This window comes from Cydia splendana, chromosome 12, assembly GCF_910591565.1.
Source record: "Cydia splendana chromosome 12, ilCydSple1.2, whole genome shotgun sequence".
In the NCBI taxonomy this organism is placed as follows: domain Eukaryota; kingdom Metazoa; phylum Arthropoda; class Insecta; order Lepidoptera; family Tortricidae; genus Cydia; species Cydia splendana.
In genome coordinates this window covers 13,822,331-13,842,579 of record NC_085971.1, presented here as the reverse complement: position 1 = coordinate 13,842,579, position 20,249 = coordinate 13,822,331, and the positions used below count along the sequence as shown (strand labels likewise).

The following is a 20,249-nucleotide window of genomic DNA, read 5'->3' as shown; positions in this document are numbered from 1 at the left end:
TCAAACGAGAGATAAATATAGAAAATATATTATATTGGCTATATAGCTTTCCATCCGAATGACCCTGTATTTTGACATTTCTGCGTTTTGCAGTGACAAGTGAAATCGGTGAAACCTTTTTTGATAAATATTCAAGAAATCCTTTAAAATGTCCTTTTTTGGTGTAGGAAATCCGTTTTCTACGCCGGTAGGCCAGAAGATAGGTAACTATTCAATTCTCTACAATATCAGTTTACAGGACACATTTCTCCGAAGTGTTTATAAGATCAGTGTCCTTTCCTTTTTGTTGCGCACTATTTATCAGGAAAATACAAGTTTCTCTTTGTCATGGGATGATTTGTTTATTTATTATGACTTTCAGAAATAAAGATGTTGCAAGAAAAGTATATTGTTATTGCTCTAGAAACATAACTGTTTAATATATAAATAACTCACATAGGTGCTAATAACTTTGACCCTCGTTTTAATTGATTGATATAAATGTTAAAGTACGGCTTAATCAGATGATATGCCGATTCATACCTTCAGTGATGAAAACATGAAATAATTACGCAACTATAAACAAAACTAATTAATATTAAGATTTCTACATAACTTTAAACAAAGAAGTACTTGCTTGTTGTTTGTATTACATGTATCATGTAACACAGACTCAGGATGTGGCGAATACCCGTTAATTTACTTTATTAACTTTCAGAACAAGCTACAGATGGCTCTCTTCCATCAGAAAACTGGGCACTCAACATGGAAATATGTGATATCATAAACAGTACCGCAGACGGGCCTAAGGATGCTATAAAGGCTATTCGGAAAAGACTGACGCAGAGTGCGGGCAAGAACTACACAGTGGTGATGTACACCCTAACGGTTCTGGAGACTTGCGTGAAGAATTGTGGCAAATCCTTCCATGTGTTGGTGTGCAATAAGGAGTTTATCTCAGAATTGGTGAGTCGTAGTATGAATAAGATCTCGGGAAAGTGTTTTGTAATAGTTTTGTTGCAGTAAATATCCCTTTGGGCAACTTACAACAAAATTGAGTTATTAATATGTGTGGCTCTTATACTTACTGGTATGTATGCAGCTCAATTTACTTTCTGTAAGTAGATTGAGTTCAATACTGAGGACTATATCCAATTTTCAAGGAACATACACATACAATAATACATATAAAGTTCTAGTTTTTGCCCACAACTTCATCTATGTTATGTGTGTTTGTGTGTGTGTAAGTGTGAGTGGTTCTATGATAAAAATCATTTTAAACCTTCCCTGGACTCTAACTATCCATTTTATCCATATAACAAATTTTATCATCATATAAGTGGAAAAAGGTAACACATGGAGTTACTTTCATATTTATAATATGTAATTTTGTAGGGATATCCAATACAGATTAAGATACGGTCACAACCAATATATGCCGTACAGCGCCATCTACTTCAGCTGTCAAAAATGTGGTTGCCTTATTTTACCCTGTGTCTTAATCTTTCTTTGTCTATGCCAGTAGTTAAAGTAGGGATTAGCGTTTTTACTGTATTTTACTGCTAGATTGCACTTGCCTCGCTGTCTAGTGTCTATATAGATAATTAGTATTATGATTATTATGAAGTTCAGTGAACTAGCTGACTCATGGCTATATCAGATAAGGTGACATTGATAGGCACAGGTGATATTCAAATGTACGACATTGCTCTCAACATTGAATGATATAACTTAACTGATGGAAATGTATATGTATTAGCAGTGAAAATGCAAATGAAAATGCATTATGTGGAAAGATTCATATAAAATGATGCGTTTTTATTGCTTTTGTCTGTATCTGGTGACAGAAATCTATTTTTGTCACGTATTTGCTTATAACTTTTTCCTTAAAATTATTATATTTTAATTCCTTGTTTTCGTATTAATGCAATTATCCTTGTTAAAAACTGATTTAAATTTACTGATATAATTGTAAGCTAAAATTGTAAAAATATAGGTCTGCCACTCAAGCAGTTAGTTAAGTAGTTGCGTGGTGGTCTAGTCATCTAGTGGAAGCTGAGTATTGGGATTAGTAACTAGATTTTATTTTACATTTTCACTTACTTAAACATAATACAAATCAGTAGAGTTGTCCCGAATAGTGGTTTTGGCCGAATACCGAATATCCGGTCAATCTCTCGGTCGAAGCGCCGAATATTCGGCGACCATATATTATAAGGTAGACATCTTAAATGTTTTCATGGACATAGAACATTTGCTATGAGTATGAAAACAAGAATTGAGGCATAGTAATAAATCAAATATCTTTATTACCATTTGTATTACAACATTTACTACTACAACATAAGAATCACGTCTTGACATATATATATATGTATAGGTATGAGTCATGTCGATGCTTATCGTGAACAGTGGCACAACTCAAAATGAAATGATATGGCATTTAATATTCTATCTTTTACTGATAAGATTTAATATCGAATGGCATTTTGTTTTTTGCCACTGTTCATGGTCAGCAACAGTGTATTTTTTATATTATTCAACTTAAGGGCCGACGCCCACAGACTACACAGTATGGTCGGGGTTTTTTATTGACCAAAAATTACATAAACAATAATCAGCATTGCATTACAAAATATGTGGCAATACAGTACATTACAATAAAAATTATACCTACTCTTTATTGTACACCTCAATACAGAAAACAATACAATGAATATAATACAGCAACTCAAGTAGAGGTAAACAACAGGCGGTCTTATCGCTAAAAAGCGATCTCTTCCAGACAATCATTAAAAAAATTGACACTCCTCACACTTGTTCTATTCAAGTCCGTGCAGAGTTAGCTTAGACGGACTCTATAATATGTAGATGTGTACTGAAATATTGAAATCAGTTATCAGCGGTTGCACTATCTTACCTCTAAATCAGTATGGGATGGGAGCAACAATGTTATGGTGAGTCACCACTGGTGACCGCGAGTTATCTTATGAATATATTCCATCTGTGAACAATAATAATACAAAACGTCATGAATCATATCGTGATGTTACAATACATAGATAGATAGAGTAGCAATGCCCCAGGATATTAAATCATTCTGCATTGCCATTTAAATTGCAATCGTAACTTCATAGCATAAGTTACATTATTGTTCGACTTCAAAAATACCTTTAAGAGGGTGTCAGTCTTTAATGCTAAGCTTCCAAAGTACCTGCAATATAATGCAGACAGTTTTATTGGATTAACAGCAAAAAAGTATTTTACTTGAGTATAAGTTTCCATCAGCATAAGGTTCTAACTACGTTTTAGTAGGCACTATTACTGTTAACTAGTGTCCGTCTGAACTAAGTTTCGGTTTCGGCATGAAAATAATTTTGTCGGCTAAAAAAACTGCCGAACATACAACATTGCACTTTCGGATCTAGTTTTCTATGATGATAAGTGATTTCTTACTAGTTTTTCTTAATTAGACTAGGCCTAGTCCGACACGCATTCGGCCGGTTGTTTTGGTATTTACGCTAAAAATATTGGTACCTATGTACCTAATAATTTAGTTTTAAATGTAATTACCTATCCACGCGAAACATTTCATTCATTTTTAGGGTTCCGTACCCAAAGGGTAAAAACGGGACCCTATTATAGTATAAATTATCTCAGATGAATTTTTCGGGTTCGGGTGCTAATCCGTTAAACAAAAGCCTTTGTTTCTTTTAAGAGCGCTCTACAGCACGTGCCAAAGCAACCATTTTGTTTAAAAAGCAACTATCGTGATAGTATTAAGGTTCAAATTCATGGGACAGCTCGTTCAGAGAACAATCAGGGTGGTCTTGTTTTTGGAGATAACAAAACGTGTTATCTCCGTTATGGGCTGTTTTATGAATTTGAACCATATAAATAGAATAATAAGTTTGCTTTTTAAACGGGCTTGTTCCCGTTACTTATGTCGGGGCTATTAGCAGTAAGTAGTGTAACCACTGCATAAAGGAAACAATACCTTTTGTTTAACAGATTAGGGTCCGAGCCCGAAAAAATCACCTGAGGTAATTCATACTATACTAAGACTCCGCTGTCCGTCCGTCCGTCCGTCCGTCCGTCCGTCCGTCCGTCCGTCTGTCACCAGGCTGTATCTCATGAACCGTGATAGCTAGGCAGTTGAAATTTTCACAAATGATGTATTTCTGTTGCCGCTATAAAGGTCTCTGCCCACTACACCGTATCATAACATGACCGTACTATGAACGTATCGGGCAAGGAATGTAACGCGATACGGACTACTATGCCCACTACACCGTGTCCACATTGTTTCATATCCGTACATAACGGGTTTAGTGCCCGTAGTAACCGCGTATCATCCCCATAGCATCCGCCTATAATCCCCGTAGCATCCGCGTTTCATCCCCTTAGTACCCGCGTTTTATTACTTTTATTCGTGAGAGCAAGACTCGTCAGAAAGAGCGAGCGAATAGTTATCAGACTGGCAAGAGCGAGCAAGAAATATGGCAACGCGTTTATAACGGGCTTAGAACGGTCACCATACGCGGTTATAACCCGTATGCTCACCGTTTCGCCGCCTGCACGCACCGTTCTGGCAACGTTGCGTGCCATGCACGGAGCGTTTCGGCACCGGTAAAATATCCTCGCCGACAATTTTTGACGGTCCGTGCATGGCACGCGACAGGTATGGTCGGTGACGGAACGGGCTAGTGGGCATAGTCTCATACTTTTTAATAATAATTTTTCTTTACCCTGAAACGTTCCTACTACGGTCATGGTATGATACGGTGTAGTGGGCAGACCTTCACAACAAATACTAAAAAGTACGGAACCCTCGGTGGGCGAATCCGACTCGCACTTGTCCGGTTTTTTAATTAATTCCAAATAATTAATCAACCAAATAGTTTTGCATTTCCCTAAGGCTACGTCGACGACGTGTTTACATAACATTTAGGCAATTAGATATAACTTATGTAATAAATACGAATATTAATACTGGTATACCTATTTTTTACATATCAGATGTCTCCAGACAAGTGCATACATTGTGTTGCACAATGATTCACTGTGGCCTTCAACTGATATAAAATCTACTTGCTCTTGTATAGAGACGCTTTATATTAACTTGATGAAATGAGATGCTCTCTATAATAAGCATCTTTTGTGTACTTAGGTATAACAGGAACAAGCTGTGTTGTGGACCATAAACATATCTACACACTAATGTTAACGGCCTCCTAGCCTAGCCTCCTAAGGCCCTATAGTACTTACTCAGATAGATGAAATTTAAATCATATTCAATTGGAATATTCGCATTTGTTTTGTTTCGTTAAATTTTCAAACAAAACCAAAATCAACTCTATTCCCTGCAGTAAAGGTTCAAATTTCAGTGGCAAATTCTGGATATTTAGGGTTCCGTACCCAAAGGGTAAAACGGGACCCTATTTAGGGTTCCGTACCCAAAGGGTAAAACGGGACCCTATTACTAAGACTCCGCTGTCCGTCCGTCCGTCCGTCCGTCCGTCCGTCCGTCCGTCTGTCACCAGGCTGTATCTCACGAACCGTGATAGCTAGACATTTGAAATTTTCACAGATGATGTATTTCTCTTGCCGCTATAACAACAAATACTAAAAACAGAATAAAATAAAGATTTAAGTGGGGCTCCCATACAACAAACGTGATTTTTGACCGAAGTTAAGCAACGTCGGGCGGGGTCAGTACTTGGATGAGTGACCGTTTTTTTTTTCTTTCCTGCGCGAGTCCGACTCGCACTTGCCCGGTTTTTCATTTGTATGGCTGGGCTTTAGGAGGCTAGTCCGTAGTAGTGACCCTGCATATGAAGCAGCTTTTTTTCGTCTGTTCATCTCAGATATTTGTTCCTGAATATGGATGTTTTCTATGATGTATTTAACTATTTAGTCTATTGATCTATATTCTATATCTATTTGTTATTTATAGCGTCGTCTAGTAGGTACCTAAATACCCGTAGTAAGTGGAGCTAGGTTGATTTGTGCTAGACATAAATGTAGAGTGGCCTCATATTTTTTGTGCGAAATGCGTGCGGAAACATGAAAGTTAATTTGATTCGCAAAATTTTCGCACGTTCAATCTGAGCATAATATGTTTTGTGATTTTGTTACTAAGTGACAAAGCACGAACTTTCCAATGACTTGACATTTGTGACTATATCGGCTTTCGAGTGCGATTCGCGTACAATGTGTGGAGCGAACATTCGACACATATTAACTCACATTTATAGACGGGTCTAACGCGAAATTTATTCAATTACCTTTATTTACCGACGTTTCAGCAAATTCGACTTTAGTTATATTAGTTTAGTTTTATGTGGTTTGGGTTTGCGTCGTGTTGGTGCAACATTTTCGTTGGAAAAGAGATGCAAGACGAATGTTCGGGAAGACCCCGATAACAAACCACGATGTGAATTGGTAGCATTAGAAAGATTACTAATTGAGAAAACGATTTGGTTGTAGTAAAAATATAAACGAAATAAACTACCGAACTGTTTGCCATAAAATATTGTGCAACAACTCTAAATTGGATCGAATAAAAAAACTAGTTCTGATAATGTGATACAAAACGGGTTTATTTTTAACCAACATTCTTACTCATTTGTTATGTATACATATTTTAATTAAGTATAAAATAAATTAACATACACACAACCTAATTTGTTTTTCAAAAAAACCGTAGAATAACATTTATTCCCATCCCGTCACTAAAGAGCCTCAAAATTTCATTCTAAGTTTAAAAAATTAAGGTTGCTTTCTGGCTGAAAAACACTCGTCAGTGTCATGTGTTTGATGTGAGGTGATGAGTTATTTAAAGGACAAGTATAAGTCCCTATTGGGGCGTCAATATCGTAGTCAAAACACGAGCCCATGCCCATGGCACCACCCTCATTGGATTTGATCCTTGCTATGTCATATGAGGTAGAATACCGCCATGAGGTAGAATTAAAAAAAAGTAGGCCATGTCCGTCCCCAGAGATTACTCTTTCTACAATTCATAATTTTGGTATGGATAAATATTAACTGTAATTGGTTATTTTGTTAACAGGTAAAACTGATCGGGCCTAAGAATGATCCACCGACCGTGGTCCAAGAAAAAGTGCTGAGCCTCATCCAGTGCTGGGCTGATGCTTTCTCGAGCCAGCCCGAACTGCAGGTAACATACGGAATATTATGAACCTAGCTACACTAGTATAAGGTCTATTTTTGAACAGATAACTACTGAAATGGAAATATGGTGTTAGATAAATCTTGGCTTCCCACATGGTTTAGGTACAGTTTTTTTTCTTTAACTTAATTGGTCACTAGCTCGGTGATTATTTATACAATCTTTATGTGTACGTTATTTCCTGCAAAATTGTGAATAGAGTGTACGAGTCAAACTCAACTCACAAAATACATAACCTTTTGAGCCCCTGTATATTTTTTTCTTACTCAGAAAAATTACGTGAGCGCTACGGAAGCCTGAATTCAAGACCTTCCCTATTTGTGTCGAAGTAGGAAATTGTATAATTATGTAATTCTGTACTTCCCATTCCGTTTTAACTAGGTACAAATAAACCCGTTTTCTGATAAGAGATTTCTTTTCAGGGTGTTGGGCAAGTGTACAACGAGCTGCGTACAAAAGGAGTGGAGTTCCCTATGACCGATCTGGACGCCATGGCCCCTATATTCACACCACAAAGGGTAACTACCTGTACCTAGCCTCAATAGGGCGTAGCTGTTCAGCTTAATTCTAAACACTGCTGTTATTTATATTCATACAACTTAAAATGCCACTTAAATGATGTTTTATCACTTTCTAACTTACGCAAATATCAATGTGGCCGATAAGGGCGGTAGAAGCTAATTTAGAAAAGTGTTCGCAGAGCGTGCCGGACGGAGACGCGCCGGTGGGCTCGCCGGCGCGCGGTCCACCACAACTGTCTCCTAGCCACGTGCCCACTGAAGTCCCACCTAGCACTGTAAGGACCTTTTTCTATTACAGATTAGAATACTTACTGTTTTTAGTCTACTCTTACCATTCGACTCTGGAGGGAAGCAGCCAAACAGGCTTGAACTAAAGTGTCTGCATCATAGCGTTCCAGAAAATAGGCATCCATTCCCTTTGGCGCTATCCAGGAATGGATTCTTCAATATTCTCAGAGCGGTGCCGATTTCATGGAATCGGTGCTCATGCATATCTTTCCCGACCTCATAGCCTCTGGTAAGAACGATATATGTCCGGGTAGGGGTGCGAAACTCCTCCCTTCGGGCAAACTCGGCTCCTTTGGGCTCAGCATTGCTCCGAGCAATTATTAGGATTGACACAACTTGACGTCCCATTACGTATGCGACGTATGATTCGACCCTGAACCGCTGTCAAACTTCGGTTTTGTAGGAAGTTTCCTTTCTGTATGGTAGTACTATTATTTATTCTGTGGCCCGGGTGAGTTAAAAATGACAATAGATGTTTTCAGTGATTACCTACAAAGGTTCAGTAGCATGCCATAGCACCTAACAGAATAATGGTATTGTCGAACGTTCAAGGCATTAACGCTGACATAGATCGGCAGTAGAGCGGAAAAGTGGAGAACTTTTATTTCCTTAACTGTATCTGTATTGATGTTGGTAATATTTGTATTTGACCTTTATGTCTTGTGTTGTTCATAAAAATGGTATCTTGAGTCGATTGAAGATTGGTGTCATAATTATGAATTAGTAGTAAAAATGGCGTAATTTCTAACTGAAGCCTTTTCCATGGATATTCAATTCAATTTCTTTATTTCAGATAAACACATATACATTTTTACTTTTAATCAGTGGTTGGTTACCACCAGTTTGTACTTATTACAATTCCTAGCCACGAAAACTAGTACAGCAGCCATCAGGTATAGAGCGCGCACTTACACAAAACTAAACTTTGTACTCAAAAAATTTTTTTTTGGCTATATTGCCTTACTTCTTGTACATTAAAACTTGGTACGACAAGACAGCACATATTTACTTATTCATTTCGGTATCTACGATCAGTTGGTAGCCTGTCTAATCCACGAATTTTTCAGGTGGCACTCTCAGACAGCCAAACGGCCAAGCTTCGCGGAGACTTGGCCGTCGTAGAAGGCAACATGGCGGTCATGTCCGACATGTTGAACGAGCTGACCGCACAACCTCCCGCCGCCACTCACCAAAGCGACATCGACCTGCTCAATGTAAGTTCTAGGGCACGAAGTACTTCCCTTTCCGTGGTCTCCACTTCAGGACTTGAAGCCTTTTTCGACGCCAACGACGGATGTATCCGAACATTCCGAACCGCAGGTCCAACAGAGCAACATAGTCCTACGCGCATATGCATTAAGTTGAATTTCAGTTTTGACACTTCGATGACGTGGCGTCAGAGTGACAGTTTTTGTGTTTGACACGGCGTCGAAAAGGCCCAACGGTTATCATTTTTACGGCAATGTAGCCCGCCTATTGCTACTTAAGGCGTGCTGTTCTACGAATAATGTCAGGCGCGCAGACGAGATCATAATCGTATCTGGGAGCCGATGGATGCAAGCGCAGGGCCGAACTTTGTGGCAATGAGGAGGCCTATTTTCAGCAGTGGACATGTGTGGCTGTAGGCTATACACAAACAAGGCTCTAACGTAGTCGAAGAAGATAATTTCGTGTTAGACTTGAAGTCCCCCTTTCAGCGTTAATATTTGTAAATAACTTGTAGGTATGAATGAATAATAGACGCTTGTCCTAACTATTCAATGTACCGCGTCAGAATATCATGGTAATTTCTTGTACAGGAACTGGCAGACACACTTCGCGCGATGCAAACCCGCGTGGCCGAGCTAGTTGCGCGACTCGGCGAATCCCCACTGACTGGTGCCCTTCTGCACGCCAACGACCAGCTCAACAATCTTCTGTTACGCCACGCTCGCCTCCTCAATAATAGGTAAAAACAGTCTTATACGTACAAGCTTAAGGTTCGGTTTTCAATGATTCGGGACGGTTCGTGAGACTGAATTTGAAAACTTGAACGTAATTCTTTATTTTTTTTAACTTCTCTGCTCTGATAATGTGTATCTGACATATCACAAAATAGGTTCTCAAATTTCTACATTTTAGCTCTTAATCATACCTGCATGAAAATAGTAGAATCCTTTCAGTCCATGAAAATGACTGATTTTAAATCAATTAATATATATCGCTTAAAATATGTGACGTTATCTATGAAAAGGGACCTTATTGTCGATGGCGCTTACGCTGTGCGGCGTAAGCGCCATCGACAATAAGGTACCTTTTCATCTTAGAGCATTTAGTAACTGGAGATGTCATCGCTGTCATTTTCTTTACGAAACAGTCTGCCGATTTTTGCGGGGGAGACGACGTCAAATGTATTGCTATTTCTACATGATTTGTACGTAACGTACAAATAGCCATGTCAGTCCATACAAAAGTTTGCACAATTGTGCAAGTTTTTGTACGAGTAAGCTCTTAATGGCCACTCCAGTTATTAAATGCTGTAAGCTTTTCATAGATAGTCCTATATTAAGACTTAACATTCTGATGTACAAATGTAGCGGCCTAAGCTACTAGAGTTGTCAAGGTTACCGTCTCAATAACATCCCTCGAGACGCCGTATAGACGACTCCCCGCTGACCGTAATAAGACGCCATACCGAGGCCACTTATAACGACTTTCAGGGTAAAGAGGTTTCGTCCGGCCGACTCTAATATAAAAAAAAACTTGTAACGACACGACACGTCACGTCTGCGAGTATTTGGTACTTACGTTGGAATGACGATGACGCTGTAAAATAAATTAGTTAATATACTACTACTACTTACTTTTTAGGGTTCCGTACCCAAAGGGTAAAACGGGTCCCTATTACTAAGACTCCGCTGTCCGTCCGTCCGTCCGTCTGTCACCAGGCTGTATCGCACGAACCGTGACAGTTGAAATTTTCACAGATGATGTATTTCTGTTGCCGCTATAACAACAAATACTAAAAAGTACGGAACCCTCGGTGGGCGAGTCCGACTCGCACTTGTCCGGTTTTTTTTAATTAGTTGTTAGATTGATCGTACAGTAAAGGCCACCTTCGAGAAAAACAGATCAATTGCAAACTTATCTGAAGTAACGACTTTGTTTACAAAAACGTGCCATTTTAATATACTTAAGGACGATATTCCATCTGTTTAATATCTTGGTCCAATTTTATTGCGTCTTACTCTCTCATTAAGCAAAATGTGAGACAAAATACACATTGGACAAACAAATTGGACAAGTGGAATACCCTAAGACCAGGCGTGGCTCACTCCGCGATTTCGTCGCTTTGCTACAGGTAGCTAAAAGTACATCCGTTCGGCCCCAATTTTGGGGTTTGCCATAAGCCACGCGTGGCGCTGTCGCCACCTAGCGGCCATATCTGTGCTGATCGTAACAGACGCGTTTTGTTAAAGAGTGAGTCTTCTGTACTATTATTTATTCTGTGCTAAGACAGACAAAGGAAAAATAAACAGGTTTTAAACATTTAAGTCTTGCTTGTGGGCCATACAAAATATAATAATTAGGAAGCACTTATAAGCCAAATTTATTTGTGTATTTTGTATTCAGAAATGCAGCCACCGGCGGTGCTACTCCTTCCGCCATCCTGGGGGCGGCTATGGGCGTGCCTTCTGCTGATACCCGTAAGTTGACCTATACCTTACTTTTTAGGGTTCCGCACCTAAAGGGTAAAAACGTATTATGTACTAAGACTCCACTGTCCGTCTGTCTGTCTGTCACCAGGCTGTATCTCATGAACCGTGGTAGAACTAGACAATTGAAATTTTCACAGATGATGTATTTCTGTTGCCGCTATAACAACAAATACTAAAAACAAAATATAATAAATATTTAAATGGAGCTCCCATCCCATACAACAAACGTGATTTTTTGCCGTTTATTGCGTAATGTTACGGAACCCTTCGTGCGCGAGTCCGACTCGCACTTGGGCGGTTTTTTTAATTTGCTAAAATCACTTTTATTCAGAGCTTTTCACATACTTAGTGATTGACACCTAGATTATACAGTATAAATCACCTTCATGGTCTTGGGCCAAGATTAATTAGTATAAAAAATAATTGATATCTTTTTTTTCTTTTTCCAGCAAAGAAAAACGACGATGACGCGCTTATCGACCTGAGTGACGATGTACCTGATATTACCAAGCTAAGTGAGTATACGTAAATATTAGCATGTTTAATAGCAGCGGTCGGCAACCTTTTAGCAGCCAAGGGCTTTAACTTTAACGAAGTTGACGCGGGCCGCACTTTGTTAATATATGTGACTTTATCAGACATTGTAGTTTATCAATATTCCAATACAAACAGCCAGGGAGGCTCGCGGGCCGCAAGCGAACGGTTCCGGGCCTGTTGCCGACTGCTGTTTTATAGTAATCCTTTTCTTGAATGCGTTGAGTTTAAATTAAAACAAAAAAAAACAGCTTTTATCATCAATTCAATTCAAAAGGAGTATAGATTTAACTTCCCAATATTTTTCTCTATGTATTATTGCATTTGCAGCCGTAAAAGATGCGCAACCCGACAAGTCCCCCGCTAGTTCGAAGGATGAGTTCGACATGTTCGCACAATCCCGGAACGTGAGCTACGACAACAACAAGACCGGGTGAGCAACAACTTTATATCTACACCTTGTCTGAGAAAAATGAAGTTTTTGTAACGTCAGTGTTAAACAAACAGATTTTTTTTCTTGGTCTTTGACAGCATAGTTTAAATATGTGGTAGCTTGCACAGTCAACTGTAAAAATATGGGTGTACAAATCATCCCAAAAATATGTCCCATAACTCTTATGTCAGTGAATTTATAACTATGGGACATATCCGTACACGGCGGGAAGAAATTTGAACTTTAAATAAAATTACATAAGGTTCAAATTTCTTCAATTTTTTCCCGCCAGATATCAACTTCTTCCCGCCGTGTACGGATATTTTTGAGTAGGTATGTTTGTCTACCTAACCTAAACCTAAAGCCGGAAAGACACGTTGGGATAAGTAAGGTGAATAGATGTGAGGGCCAACATGATGTACCGTGTTTAGTGTTTTGGACACGAGTCAAAGGCGCTCGTGTTTGCTTGGTCAAGAACTTCCACATATTGGCTCGCCATCTAACATAAATAAGAGGGAGAGAGACGCAAGATTCGCCGCAAAAAAGCCGGAGCCAAAGCAGCCAAAAAGCTCATTCTTGATTTGTTTGTAATGTACCTATACAGAAGCAGTTACGCCGCGAACTTGGAGGAACAGACGTCGGGTGGACTCGCCTCCGCCGCCAACCAGCGTGCCACACAAGGACAGCCTGCGGTGAGTCATGTAGCTGTCATCTTCTTTAGAAATTCAGATATTCAAGGTTTTTATCCCACTTCGGCAGAGCCAAAAGGGATTTTACCTGTCTATATGCGTAGGTAGTTAGAAGCAGGGATGTTGCGGATGCATATTTTTTGACATCCGCGGATGCGGATGCGGATATTTAAAGGCTCACATCCGCGGATGCGGATGCGAATATCAAGCTTAGGTAGGTACTTAGAAAACGTCAAATATTCCATTTTTAGTATTATTATTTTTTTAATGAAACGTTTAGTATTTGAGCAAGAATATAGGTGTGTTATATTTAATAAACAGTAACTTGGCCGACTTTTCTGGATCTAGAGTCTAACCAAGAAAAGTCTGCAGCGGATTTGATAGCCCACGCACTGCAAGTGTTATTTATACGTCATATTTTCATAGAAGTTTGACGTTTAAAATAACATTTGCACTGCGTGGGCTATCAAATCCGCTGCAGACTTTTCTTGGTCTGACTCTAGACGATTTCGTTATAGGTAATGACGAACTCTTACGCCGCCGCTAAGAAGTTCCTGTACCGACTTGTTCGACATCCGCATCCGCATCAGCTCCGCATCGTTTTTATGCGGATGCGGGTGTTGAAAATAATGCGAAGGTTCCGCGGTTGCGGATGCGGATGTTCGCAACATCCCTGGTTAGAAGTCAGTTCAAAATGTACCTTACTACCTAATCCATGTCATCGGTTCAATCCCCTCAGTAGGTTCGATGCTGCTGTGGAACATGAGGGATGCCCTATTAATATTAATAATGCGATAGTAACTCTGTCTGTCTGTTTCCTCTTCACGCTTAAACCACTGAACTGATTTAAATGAAATATGGTATGGAAATAGTTTGAGTCCTAGTGGAAGATGTAGGATACATAGTATTTATCCTGGAATTCATCCCTTAAGGGCCTATACATACCTAAAATAGATGTTGTAACTTTTTGTTTTAGTTTTATACCTTGTGCCTTGGTTCATGGTGCGGTGTAGTCCAAATTGTACTTCTTGCAGGCAATTTTACTTTTTGTTAATTCCGTTTTGTTTCATTTTATTATATTTTACACAGCCCACTGAAATGGACCAAAGAGAGATTGACGAAATCGCTGCTTGGCTCGCCCAAGAAAAGGTCTGGTTTTATTATTTGTTATTATTTCGTTCAATATTTCATTGATTTGCTTTTTTTACGACTGCATCTTGCTTTCACTTTTTTTTTTATTCAATATCATTTTCACATCACTAACCTTCACTATCACCCATCTTAAATATAAGTTTCATATCATCAGTAATCAGCGAGACATCACCATAATACACTTAAATATATTTATCACCCTGTTTTTATTAACAAAGTCCGGATGAGAAATGGTCGTTACACTATTATTTAAACAAACGCTATGGCAAATGTAAATTCTTTCACAAATTGGCTTTTCCGTATAGCACAGGAACTAACCCAAGAGCCACACTGCACCAATAAATTCGTGCAGACCGAAACTTTGCTTCAATAGCTGATTTCGCTGTTGCGGTTTTTTTTTTATTTGTTACCGCTGGTAACATTGGTTGATTGGTAACATTGTTGCAAGTGAAATATGGGATAATTCCCACTAGTTATCACCTAAATCTTTTTAATGTTTATCAAACTACGATGATAATTACAGATATTTTTTTTAAATGTCCAGGATACATTATGAACAACAGTTAAGTATCATTCGGACATCTTAAAAAAATAACTACCTATCCAGTGGTGGACTGGTCATACACGAAAATAAATAATTCTAGTTGTTACCAGTGGTAACAACCCGCTGTCACGGATCAGGGTGCGTAGCCAGCATGTCCATCGTTATGGAAGAGGGACGGAGAGAGATGATTACGTTACGCTACGAAGAGTTAACGATTGGCATGTTGGCTGAGCAGCGAGGTCTTCGGCTCACCCGCTTCAACTTCATAATCTTTGTTCCATATATAGGCGGCATCAGAAGCCAACGGCACCACCGAGAGCGTGACCAGCAGCGACTTCGACAAGTTCCTCGCGTCCCGCGCCGCCGCTGCCGACGCCCTCCCCCCCGCCACCACTACCACCACCAACCCCCCCTCCACCACCACCACCCCCCGCCACCGCCAGATCAACAAGGACGACCAGGACTCCATGTTCGCGCTCTGATGCCCTGAGGTACATTAAGAGGCAGGGCTGAACATGGTACGGGGGTTTCAACACGAGAGTCATATATCACCACGGAAACTGCACTGGTATGTTATAAAGCTTAAAAGTAGGCAATATTATTGCCTGAAAACAGCACTCGTATGCAAAATATGATGTTATTTGATATCTCGCCCCAGAACTTGTACCATGTGAATTGGCCTTAAGTTACAGTGGTTGTTTTTGGGACGGTAAGGTTAAAGTGCGGTCACCGAGCAAGGAGAATATCGTATGCTGACCCGTCGCTATAGTGTTACTAAAGCTGCCAAAACAATGAGTGAATTAAAAAAAACTATTTATATGCGCAATATGCGCGTGTCAACCGGTACCTTTCATGACCTGTTTTTTTTCATACCTAGGTTTTATTTTTAACATATGTATTTTAAAGTGCGACGTTTGAGCAAATACTGCTTTTTAACCGAAATTTCAATTCATAAATTTAGGGTTAAATGTACCTACAATACCTGCTCGTACATACAATTACATATGCCCACATAAGTAAGTATGCATTTTTTTACTAAAATACAATACGGTAACAAAGCCTAAACTTATACACACTAAGACCAAGGGTGTTCGGCGACAGACATATAGTATCGGGTCAACGGCCGAAATTCCTCACGTTTGGTGACCGCAATTTACACCAAAATTTCACGTCCCTTCCAAGTTTCCAACGTTTCCAAAATACATCGTTGTAACTTTGTGGTAGTACCACGTTAAAAGCCGAGTATTAAATAGGTGTTAGACGTTTGTTGTTTTTCGCGTTGACTCATGATTTGTATGATTCGCAATGGACGGAATGCATCAAATTTTATTAAAGCGTGAATACATTTGAAATATCTCATTCATGAATTAAGTCTTTGCTTATATCTTTGATTTTTCAGTATCAAATACTTACTTATTATCTTTTAAGGTGGGCCAATTTTAACACATTCACTGCCAACAACCCGCTAGGCGGGTTCTCCGTTCGTAGGCGTTTTTCGGAAAAAAATGCGTTATTAGCTACTACCGTAGCGCGTAACTCGTGCTGACAGTGAATGGGTTAAAGTTGACCATTTAATCACTGTCTACAAGAATCTTCTCCTAATGTACAATAACTTCTAATTTCATTCTTACTTATTATTTATACATATATGCACTCCGTTGTGAATCAGTATTTAAATAAAGTTGTTTAAGATACTTTGAGATAATTTCAAAAAGGGTTGCCTGTAGGTTTTATTTCACACCAAAAAAAACTGCTGCGAACGTCTTTTAATCGGTCGAATCACTTTGATTATCGACCAATGTTCCAGAAAGGAACTGTTATTCATTTCAAATTAATTAATATCGGAATTATCCGTTATAACAAAAAGCACCTTACACATGTTGCCTCCTGCAGAACAGAAGCCATATTGTATATTAAATAGTAATTTATAATATTTTTCAAACTCGAATCGTAGGACCTGTCATTTCAATACAACTTTGCGAGATTTGGCGTTTTTAGGTTCGAGAAAAATATTATAAAACATGTGGGTTTGCAATTTTATTTAATTTGTAACGAACTGTGTTACTATAATTTCACGTATTTGCCGTTTGGTGCCTGGCTTTTAAAATAGTTTTAATTGTATAAGCTGACTAATACACTTGAACGATATTCGAAATTAGTTTCGCACTTCATTCTATACAAGTCGCTTCAATATTTTGACGCACTTGAACTTAACTGATATGACTTCATAGAGTGACCATGTTACTTATGTATTAAATTAGGGTAAGTTTACATAAGTAGTGTTCGTCAGATTATTATTTGCATCCATGTGTGTAACGCCTTGTCTACTTATAACATGAAAATGTAAAATGAATACCTGTTTTATCATTTCAAATATGTGCTACTGAATATAAGGTTACAGGCTGATAAAAGTGTATTATGAAATTAAAATAAATTGTTATTAGCATAGGTACAAGTTGATTCACGAAAGCTGGCACGAATTAATGAACGAATCTTTGTAAGAGTGACACCTGTATCGGTATAGGCCCCGTGCATGAACTATAGGGGGCAACATAGGAGCCGTCAGATTTTGGCGCGAGGCGTACCTAGGTAAATGTGTCGTTTATGCTTCCGATGTAACCCACAAGATGGCAGAACCTACTATGCACAAGGAAACGTACCGACGAGAACGGTAGATGGTAGCACTTGCTTTGCCAATGTACATGTGCACATATGTTTCCGATTCAGGCCACAAGATGGCAGACCCTCCAACGCGCACGGTCCCTGTACTGTCAGAGCCACCATTTTATTGGTGTGATACACACAGATACTTTCATTCACTCATTCATTCCATTCGTGCCAGCTCTTGTGAATCGACCTGTATATTTTTGGGTGCAAATAATATATCGTGAACGGTTTCGTTTGATATGCTATATGTTCGCAAGCTGGAGTCTCTCATGCTCCTAAACCGTAATTCTAAATTACGCTGCGAACTATACACGCATGTGATAAGTAACATCCTAGTATTCTTTTACATTGATTTTGTAAACGGGTCTCTCAACTTTTTCTTGTTTGTATGTTTTTGGTTGTTAATAGCAGTTACGGTATAATAGAAAAACTTGTACTACCATACAGATAAATAAAAAATAATTCGAATTTGATAAACTGTCGTGAGTCATTTTTACGGTTTAACTGGTGTATTTTTAGTCGCTCGCGCGACATGTTTCATAGAGCCTAGGTCTTCATTTTCAAGCACTAACAGTGTATGTGTAGTGTTCACGATAGCTGCGCGCCGCGTACTGTTGCTCGTCGCGATTAAAAATATGTTCGTTATCGATATAAATCATGGTTCAATAATTAAAGTACTACCAGGGGTGCGAAACTCCTGAGATCGGCCAAACTCGGCTCCGCTCGGCTCAGCATTGCTCCGAGCAATTATTAGGGTTGGCACCACTTGACTTCCTTTTGCGTGCACGACCACAGATAAGATAATCACTTGAATTTTGACAACCCTAAATAGCCGAAAGGGATAGTGCGATATACTAGAAAGGGACAGCATGATTCGACCCTGAACCGCTGTCAAACTTCGTTTTTGTAGGAAGTTTCCTTTCTGTACGGTAGTACTATTACTTATTCTGTGGTACTACTTAGAAGACGTGATATAGAAACAACCTACCTACAAGAAAAATTGACAGCCTCAATTGTTTTAAAAACGAAATCATGATAAAATATATTTTTATTTGTTGTAATTCTTTAACAGACTGCATTTGAAAGTTTTTGTTGATTATTGAAGATTTAAGTTATTTAATGTTTTGATAATTGTTAAGTCTCGAAAATGGATTTAGAATGGAATAAGTACCGCCTAAGGATTTTTCATTGGTGCCCATTATCGAAGAGTTATTGATTGTAATAGAGTGCGAAAGTCTAAGAAAGAAACGTGCTCCTTAGTTTAACAGCCGGAACAGATGGCGCTGTAAACATATCGAATAACTAAAACTCGGAATTGGCCTGTTAGTCTTACGTCAACTTTTGACAGCCAGAATTACGGTATAATGGACGGAGGCATACGCAGCGCCATCTTTATCACCTGTAATATTCAAGGCACGAATCTATCTTTATACTTTACACATCTTACACAACCAATGGATCTTGCTATTATATAGGTATGAGAACGATCGGGCCATATTGACTATTTGTAATGGATTAGTTACCTTAATGTTGTACCAAAGTAGCTTCTGCTAATGTTTGTAACACAATCATTCCATACTTGTCTGAATTCGATGTGCAGCATTTGATGTGATATAGAGAGAACAAACCGCTTTTTGTAGTCATATAACAAGCCCTTGCTAGTCTAATAATAAACACAGAACCGGACATAATATACGAACTTTTACATGTCTCGAATACGCCTGTCGAAAGCGAATATGTACTTTATGTAAATGCACGTAGGTCGCTAGTCGCACGGTGATGTAAGAAGATAGCACATTTCCTTGCACAAATATTTTGACGGTTTTTTCCGCTTGCAGTTTTGGTAGATTGAACAGATTTATTAGATCCCTTAGAAAACTCAGCTAAGTAGGGCTTGTTATATGAATTCTCCAATGAAATTACATGTTTAAAAATTATTTTACGTTGTAATCATTGTATTTAAGATAATAAATGAATTAACTATGATACCAAAATTATTTTTATTGTCATTTATCTTAACCATATTTTGCATAAATCATCATCCAATTGTCAGAGAGCAGGCTAAATTTAAAAATTATGTCTCTAGCGTCGAATGCTGATTCCTATGACAGTTCTTTTAGGTCTCTTAATTTAAAACACTCTTCAAGGTTTAATTTAAAAAATAAATGATTGATTGTTCTTATAGTTCGTTTTTTTAGCATTAGATAAAATTTTAAAAATCTTGACGTGTCTTTTTATTCAAAAATACTTGAAAAATAAGTCACGACAAATATGTAACAATTATGAACCATATACGATTACTTACTTACAATTCTTTTGCTTTCATAAGTAATAGTCACCGATTTTTAAAAAGCGATTTTCAATTAATAGACACGTCAAGATCGCGTAGTCTTTTTCTAATGCCACAAAATAAATAATAGTACTAGGTACAAAAGACGCACTCTCTAACAAAACGCGTCTGTTACGATCAGGACAGATATTGCCGCTAGGGGGCTATTCATAAATTACGTCATTTCAAATTAGGGGGAGGGGTCTGGACATCGGATGAT

At 38.6% G+C, this 20,249-nt stretch overlaps 1 protein-coding gene across 2 annotated transcripts; it reads left to right on the top strand.

Moving 5' to 3' along the window:
• Positions 1 to 75: 75 nt before the first annotated feature.
• LOC134795680 (TOM1-like protein 2) lies at positions 76 to 19,694 on the top strand. Of its 2 annotated transcripts, XR_010144834.1 has the most exons (14): positions 76 to 203; positions 698 to 945; positions 7,055 to 7,162; positions 7,597 to 7,692; positions 7,875 to 7,970; positions 9,051 to 9,197; positions 9,783 to 9,931; positions 11,596 to 11,669; positions 12,131 to 12,196; positions 12,546 to 12,648; positions 13,253 to 13,340; positions 14,427 to 14,486; positions 15,321 to 16,941; positions 17,032 to 19,694. XR_010144834.1 is itself a non-coding variant. In XM_063767611.1 (13 exons), the coding sequence occupies exons 1-13, from the start codon at positions 149 to 151 to the stop codon at positions 15,513 to 15,515; spliced, it is 1,485 nt and encodes a 494-aa protein (XP_063623681.1). In that variant the 5' UTR covers positions 76 to 148; the 3' UTR covers positions 15,516 to 19,694. The 2 variants fall into 2 exon arrangements, 1 of the variants encoding a protein (XP_063623681.1); XM_063767611.1 differs by having other exon boundaries at positions 15,321 to 19,694.
• Positions 19,695 to 20,249: the final 555 nt, after the last annotated feature.